This window comes from Cicer arietinum, chromosome 7 (genome assembly GCF_000331145.2).
Source record: "Cicer arietinum cultivar CDC Frontier isolate Library 1 chromosome 7, Cicar.CDCFrontier_v2.0, whole genome shotgun sequence".
Taxonomy (NCBI): domain Eukaryota; kingdom Viridiplantae; phylum Streptophyta; class Magnoliopsida; order Fabales; family Fabaceae; genus Cicer; species Cicer arietinum.
Window position 1 is genome coordinate 49,484,602 of NC_021166.2, and position 8,910 is coordinate 49,493,511.

Genomic DNA, 8,910 nt, shown 5'->3' on the forward strand with positions numbered 1-8,910 from the left:
TCCTTTAAAAGTAGCATGTCGTTAGTTATCAGATTAAGGGTAGACATTATAGTATTAAAACATTTAAAAGTTTATTATCAAATTATTCAAATAAATATAATATTTTCTTTTACATTTTCAAGTATAATATCCATATGTAAATGTTAGAATGAAAAACAATTTTATTTTATATAAAACGTTCACAAAATTTATAAACATTTGACAAGTAAATCATAAAGATTAAATTTCTTTTTAATCTTTATAAATTATTTTAATTGACATATAATTCATTAAATATTTTTTATCAATAATTTTTAGTCTCTGTTATTTTTTTCTAAAGTAAAACGTAGATTTTGCTCTCTATAATTAATTATTATTTATAATATAATTGAAATAATATTAAATATTAGAATTTATGATTTTTAAAATAAAAAATCTATAAATTTTCCAAATAATTCGCATTTACGGATTTCAAGGAGAACACCGAACAAATCTAAAAGTTTTAAAAACCGTCTATTGTCTTCGTAGTGATACAGTCAATCTGCAATGGAATTTGGAGAATTTTGGGGATCAAAGGTATTAACGGAATATATTTTAGGGACTAAAAAGTTGGATAAAATTTTATTGGGACTAATTTTTTTAATTATTTTATAGGAATTAAAATTATATTTAACTAAACTTATCATTAGTGTATTACTTTTATGATCCGTCTTGTTTTTTTTCACTTAAAAATCAAACAAAATGATTCATTATCCCCGTCGATTATAATTGTTGAAAAATTTAATCAATTAATATTATATATACATATAAAAGAATAAATAAAATTATATCTAAAGAGTTACATTTATTTAATATCATCGTGTCAAATTAATATTTTTTTAGAATCAATCGCTAAATTAAAATTTATTATATATAAATCATATCTACTAATTTTAATATTATAGATAATGATAAAATTTTAATATTATGATAAAATCAACGTCATTGATATAATTATATGATAATAAATTTTAATTTAATAGTTAATTTTTAAAAATTATTAATTCGGCACAATTTTGTTAAATAAGTATAATGCTCATAATGTAATTTAATTCGTTAAAATAGGCTTAACAATATTATTAAATGTCTTATTTAATCAATATTATATTTCAATTCATGTTAATTTCTATTTACTTTCGTATAACATACACCCATCAATTAACATGAATTGAAATATAATATTAATTAAATAAAATATTTAATAATATTGTTAAGCCTATTTTAGTTTCAAATCCATTTAATGGAATAGACTATTATATTTAAAGAAAATATTCAATTTTATTTATTAATAGTCAATTATATTTAATTGAATTGACTATTAAATTATACCAAATACCACTATAATAAATTTAATATGCATCATAGGTTAAAATTTTTAAAATAACTATAATATTATCTAGTCTTAAACTGCCTATTAAATATCACAAAAGACCATTAAGCCTATTTTATCTAAATTTCGTCTTTATGATTTAATTTGTGGTCGCTACTACTTAAAAATCGGTCACAGTTGGTTTTAGCGATCGAAAATTCAATTGAAAAATCATTAGTTACTAGTTGTTGTGATCGAATTGGCGACTATCAATTAGCGATTGATTTTGTGACCAATTTAAAGACGAATTTAGTGAGCAAAATTTGAGACCACTTTAACCATCATTTTGAATTAATTTTCCATACAATTAACGACTAAGTTAGATAACAATTGTAACTGAATATGTTATTTATAACACTAATTCCATCTTTAAACCTTACAGTTTTTTTATATTAAATCCATTAAAATTAATGGTGTAAAAGACAATTAAAACACTTTTTAAAATATGAGTTCAATATCATATAAAAGTTCATACACTTTTACGAGTATCTCTTATGGATGAAAGAGTTGTTGCCACTATGAGACTGATTTACATCAATTTTAGTTTGTGTTTGAGTTGACACAAAGTCTGTTTCTAGAATTTTAACTCTCATTCAGATAATATTACATTTCAAATCTTATATCAATTCAAATGTATCAAACATTTTGATTGATTTACATCAATTATAACAAATCTCTATTGAGAAGATTTTTCATTCGTTCTTTTCTCTTGATGTGTTCTTGGCCTTTTACAAAAATCTTATTAAAACATTGCCTTTTTCCTTGTATAAACACATTCTCATATTAAGAGACTTTTCTATTTAAACACTGAAGAATATGTCCGTTGAAAATATTACCGTTGGAGATCGTGAATTAGCATGTAAAACATATCCATATATATCTGAAGTAACAATGTCGATTTACAAGGAAATGGGGGTTTGAATTGTAAATGTACCTTTTAAAAATTCCTGTTAAAAGCTTAAGAAAATAACTCAAGATTGATCTTGGTTAAGAAAACAGAGAAACGAAGAACGTTCTTGATTTTATTATAAAACAGAGAACGTTCCTTGATTAGCTTAAAACAGAAAACCAGTTTGTGTTTTATATCTTAGTTAATCAATTAAGTTTAACAAATAAAGAGATAGAATAGAGAATACCACACAAAGAAATATCCTGGTTCACCCAACTTGGGTTACACCCAGTCCTCACACTGTGAGATTTTCCACTAAGTGTTTAAAACAAAGAACCTTCGTAATTTTACAGCACCTAGTCTAGATCAACCTTGATCTGTTTTAATCTCTATTACTTTCCACCCAGAAAGCAACAACAACACCTATCTAACTGTGATAGGATTTAATACAATCTAAACAAACTATAAAGAAACTCTAATCATGAATTGTTGCATCATACACAAGAACAACTTGGGAAACACTTGAAATTGAAGGTGCTTGGAAACACAAAATATCTTCTTGGTTTAGATATAGCTAAATCAAACAAAGGCTTTTACTTAAATCAAAGAAAGTACACCTTGCAACTCCTTGAAGACACTAGATTTTTGGGAGCCAAACCATTGCCTATACTTATGGGTCATATCGGTGTCTATGTTAAAATGATAAAGTGAAATACTTAAAAATCCTACTCAAAATAGAAGACTAATAAGGAATTTGATGAATCTAATCGTTTCAAGGCTAGACATAACCTATGCGACAAATGAACTCAATCAGTTCATGAGTAAACCTTGCAAACTTCATTTAGATGTTGTTCATAATGTTTTATGATACATTAACTCTTCCACGGGTCAAAGACTCCTGTTTTCCACATATTTATCTTTGAAGTTGTCTACCTATTTTCTTAGGAGAATCATTGATATCATGGAGATCAAACAGGCAAAAAAAAAAAAAGGCAAAATCTTCTGCTGAAATAGAGTTAAGGGTTGTACCAATGCTGACTTTTGAATTGCTTTGCCTTAAGCAAATATTGGGAAGTATTGAAGTGAATATATCCACTACTATGGTCTAGAGTCATAGTATATTAGCCATTTGTCACCAATGTTAGTACCAAGTTGGTTTGAAGAACCGTGACCCTATTTGTTTTGATGATAATAAAATTTGTTTGTGAGAACAATTAAATGCTGTAATATTTTGATTAAGTGTGCAGTTCCCATATTATGTGAATTTTGTAGGATCTTATGCTATATCCTCTAATGATCGACTATATCCTCTACTAATTGGACTAAGGCAAAGAAAACCATGACTTCATTTATGTTCTACATTTTAAGTCTGGTGCATGCGCTTTGACATCCGCCGTTGGTGGTCGCTCTAATGCTGCAAGCTTCAGCTGACTCTAATAATGTAAGCAATGTTCTACTTCAGTTAACTCTGGTGCTGCAAGCAATGTTCTGTTTTAGTTGCCTCTGATGAGTGCAACTATGTTCTGATCGGTCTGCCTTCGATGAATATAATTTGGATCTGATCGGCTGCCTCTGATAAATGCAATAAATGCCTATTCATCTGCCTTTGATGACTTCAACAATCCCCTGATCGCCTGACTCTAAATTATTATGTATCCTCTGATGAAGTCAACACTCTAAAGAAAGTCAACAGTATGCAGAAAGTATATGTTTCGAAGAAAGTCAACATTCTAAACAAGTAAATTTTTTTAAGAAATTCAACGCTTTAAAGAAGTCAAAGCTCTGATGAAAGTCAATGATCTAATAAAATCATTGCTTTGTGAAGACAAAGCTCTGCACATTCTCTAATAATAACCTTGAATTTGTTTTGTCAGATGATGGTCTATAAGACATGCTCTAATTACCTTATCCATTTTGGATTTTAATTTCATACCCTGATACGATGAGTTATTGATAAGGATTCGTTTCAAATATGTTGAAAGATTTGATACGAAATTATGGAGACTTGCTTTGGAAGCTTCATGATATACATGATGATTTTGTGCAATCAGTCCAAAATCCTAAAAAGATCTATATAAGGACGTGAACTCCTCGTTGAAGAACTACAACACAAGAATCATAATACATCAACTACACAACCACTTTGCATAGTGTAGTACCCTAATTTTGTCCAATTTATTTAAAAATAAATAAAAAAGGAAACATATATTAAAAAGGGAAATAAAGTAATTAGGCTCATCAATTTACAATACCAAATCAGTTTACAATTTCAATTCTAAAATTAAATCAAATTACAATTATAATCAAATTACAACCAAAAATAAAACCAAATTAAATTACAATAAAAATTAGGTCAAACTTTTTCAAATTAAGCCTTTGGCTCTGTTTTGTTGTTGTTGTTGCCTCTATGTTTCTCATGCAGTGTTTGACTCTGTTTTGTTGCTGCCTTTCTGTTTCAGATGCAGTGTCATTGACCTTTGCTGTAACTATTTTGAGAAACATAAAAACATAATTTTTTAAAATCAGTCTTGGTACACATTGTGCAAAACAAAAAGACAAAATTTTGAGTTTAAAAAATAAACTAAGGGACAAATTAAAGCTCAGCAACAGAACATATCAAAACAAATAAGTCAAAACCATGAATGCATCAGAGGTGTAGAAAAAAACGCAGATGATGAGCAAAGGAAATGAAACATCAAACAGGAAATAGATAGATAAGAACCAAGGCAGACCAGAAAACAACTGAACACATAAAAAACTCTATAAATATACCCTATAAAATTTCAAAGAGGGAGAGGATCGGAGACTAACACTACTGATATATAAAAAAAATACATATAGAGAAAGGGAAGGAGAAGAAATCAGAGAGTTGCAGTAATAAACAACAAAAACGAAACATTAAGGTATCTTTCCTTCTTGCTCTTTATCATCATCAAACAATCACTTTTTATTTAAAAAATGTAAGTTTTTGAGAGAAACATAAAACAATTAAAATACAAACCTTTGATGATGTCTGTTTTGCGATCGCTGATGTCAGTGCCGCCATTGTCGTTGTCGGCGCTGCCACCGTCGCTGAGGTTGCCGTCACCTTCCTCACTGTCGCTGAGGTTGCCGTCACCTTCCTCACTGTCGCCGAGGTAGCTGTCACCTTCCTCACCATCGAAGTTCCTTCATTTGTCTTTCGTTTTCGCATCCTGGTTTTTCTTTCCATCTGCGTTTCTGTTGGCCGCCTCCTTTCATGTTGGCCGCCTCCTCAATCAAACTAGGGTTCTCTAGTTTTTGTGTTGCCCCCCTCTAATTAGGGTTTGCCATTTTGGACTTTTTGTTTTAAGTTGGTTTGGGCTTGGGTTTCAACAATAAGTAAAACCTGTAGCCCATTTAAGTCTATTTATTTTATTTTATTATTATTATTATTATTATTATTATTATTATTTTTTTTTAGATTTCCTTCATAATTAAATATCAATTTTATCATAAAAAAATACAAATAAATATTATGTTAAAATTAATTAGATGTGATATCTTTTTAATCTTTGAATTGTTAGAACACAAGTGGTACAACTTGATAGTTCTAAAGCTCTCTTTATTTATTTATTTATTTATTTTATTCTATTTATTTATTTATTTATTTATTTTATTCTAGTTATTTATTTATTCATTCATTTACTTATTTTACTTTATTCTATTTATTCATTCATTTATTTATTTTAATGAACTAATCTAAAATCAACTTATTTTTTAGATGTAATTATTTTTAATCTTTGAGTTGTTAGGACACAAGTAGTACAACTTGATAGTTCTTAAACTCTCTTTATTTGTTCTTATTTATTCATGTATTTATTTATTGATTTATTTATTTATCTATTTATTTATTTATTATTTATTTATTATTTATTTATTATATGTTTATTATTGTTATAGAGTTATTGAATCATACTTATTCTACACCCTACACTTTTATTAAGACACACACTTATGAGTGGAACCTTACACCCGGGTTTGAACAAAACTTAAGTTTAGTTTCGAGGTTGTGTAGTGGTAGCCTTCTGGATGTACATCCTGTTTGGTTAGCATGAAAATCTCACCTAGAGTTTGATCTTATTGAGGGTATTGTCACTCCAAATAGTTTACCTATTGTTGTTGACAATATTCCAAAATGAGATTATTGGCTCTAGGGACCGTGTTTAGAACTATAGAGCCACCTTTGTGAGAGTTTCACTACATAAGCTAATAGACCCTTTCATTATAAGAATATCCATATTAGCAAAAAACACCTCATACATTCATTCAAAATGTTATATATTCACAACATACATTCTACATAATTGCATTCATATTTCATGACATTGTTTCTTTTGAAAATAAATTGGCATTTTGCATCAATTTTCAGGATTGTTGGGGAATCATAAGAATCTTAGTCACGTGTTAAATTAAAGCAGACAATGGGATCAGAAAAAAGAAAAACTTTACTTTTAAAATTCAAACAACCTGATTTGAAAAGTTTAAGAGACATCAGCAATCAAATGAAAACTATACAACGTGATAGTTTCTTTCTCAAATATGGGAAGATCCTAAATCTCTTGGCAGTAAATGTGCAAACGGGGGCCCTCACGGCTTTGGCTCAGTATTACGACCCTCTCTTAAGATGTTTCACCTTTCAAGACTTTCAGTTGGCCCCGACATTAGAGGAATTTGAGCGAATATTGGGTTATTCCCTAGAAAAAGGAAATCCTTATCGATATACTGGGCAACCACCAAGTTTGGAGGCAATTTCGGAAGTATTGAAAATCGATATAAGAGAGTTGGCAAGTACAAAAGAAGAAAAAGGAGCCATTCATGGTTTTTCGAGAAAATATCTAGAGCAAAAGTGCCACGATTTAGCCATTAAAAAAGAATGGAGTGCTTTTATAGATGTTTTGGCTCTAATTATCTATGGTATTGTTTTATTCCCAAACCTTGATAATTTTGTTGATTTTGCTGCTATCAATGTCTTCTTATCTTTTAACAAACATAAGCAAAATCCAGTTCCCGCGATTCTTGCTGATGTATACTACTCTCTACATATGCGACATGAGAAGAAAGGGGGAACAATTTTGTGTTGTGCTCCAGTGCTGTATATCTGGTTTATGTCTCATATGTTCAAGAAAGGGTATCATATTGGAATTAAAGATAATCGTGAATGGGCTCAAAGTATAGCTAGCCTTACTGGAGACACAATTTCATGGTATCACAGGGAACAAGGGGTAGAGGAAGTAATATGTCAATGCGGAGATTTCCCAAATGTGCCTCTCATGGGAACCAAAGGATGTATTAATTACAATCCGGCGGTAGCTTTGAGACAGCTTGGCTACCCTATGTTGGAAAAACCAGATGATAAGTCATTGGAAGCTTTTATTTTGCACAATACGGGTATAGTAGACCCACCGATGTTGCGAAGGATAAGTCGAGCTTGGGAGAAGATCATCAGAAAAGGAAAAGCACTTGGATGCAGAAGTTGCAGCACAAAAGAACCCTATCAACAATGGATAAAAAATAGAGTCCAAGAAATCAAGCTGCCTTTCCACAGTACACCCTCAAATGATCAGGAAATGCCTGAACCAATTCTTGTTGCAAATGAAGAGATAGAAGAGCTCAAAGCAGCTTTGCTAAAATCTGAAGAGGAGAAAAAAGAGCTGCAAGCAAAGTTAGAAAAAGTCACCCAAGAGAATGAGAACTTACGATCAGAAAACACTTGTAAAAATCAGTTTATTGAAAGAAGTAACAAGAGGTTGAAAGTTGAAAAAGAAAATAAACTTGACATACAAGATTGTTTGAGAGGTGCAAATGAAGAGTTAGATGTGCGAAAGCAAGAAAAGAATGCAGCTATCGAAGAGGCCTATATGTGGAAGCAGTTGTGGTCAAAATCAGCAAGCTCTGAGAAGAAGATAAAAAAAGAGTTTGAGGATTTAAAGAAACAACTTAAAGAAATGGTAGCTGAGTATGAGAGTCAAGTAAGGAACGAGAGGCAACACAATGAAGAAATTGAAGAATTACTCTCAAAACATCAAGACACACTAAGAATAGAAATGGAGAATTCTAGTGAATTTTTATTACTCATCAAAACATCACATTCATATTTTAATACTCATTGAATTTTTATTTTCAATTTTATTTTTAATTATTTTTATATTTATTTATTTTAAAAAAAAAAAAAGAAATCGTAGAAAAAAATCAACAAAGTTGTTTCCCCGACACCCTTATCGAACGCGTGCGAATTCCAAGATCATGGATGAACTCGAGCAAAACCAAGAGGTGATAAGAGCGGATGTCAACCAACTGAAAGAAAAAGTTGATCGAATTCTGGAAGCTATACAGGTTTTGGCAAGGAAGGAGAATACAGATGGGGATCCTCTGCAAGCAAAGTTAGAAAAAGTCACCCAAGAGAACGAGAACTTACGATCAGAAAACACTTGTAAAAGTCAGTTTATTGAAAGAAGTAACAAGAGGTTGAAAGTTGAAAAAGAAAATAAACTTGACATACAAGATTGTTTGAGAGGTGCAAAACTTAAACCAATCACAAATCCCTCCTCATCTGGGATATATGCCACCCCAAAACACTACCCACAGAAAATATTCCATATAGTGTACCTCAAGT

At 30.1% G+C, this 8,910-nt stretch overlaps 1 protein-coding gene across 1 annotated transcript in view; it reads left to right on the forward strand.

Annotated features, from left to right (window-relative positions):
- The first annotated feature begins 7,864 nt into the window (after window positions 1–7,864).
- Window positions 7,865–8,910, forward strand: part of LOC140918842 (uncharacterized) — a 6,039-nt gene continuing 4,993 nt past the window's right edge. The window contains exon 1 of the mRNA XM_073363641.1: window positions 7,865–8,043. Coding sequence (XP_073219742.1) covers window positions 7,865–8,043 — 179 coding nt within the window. The remainder of the gene's footprint in view (window positions 8,044–8,910) is intronic.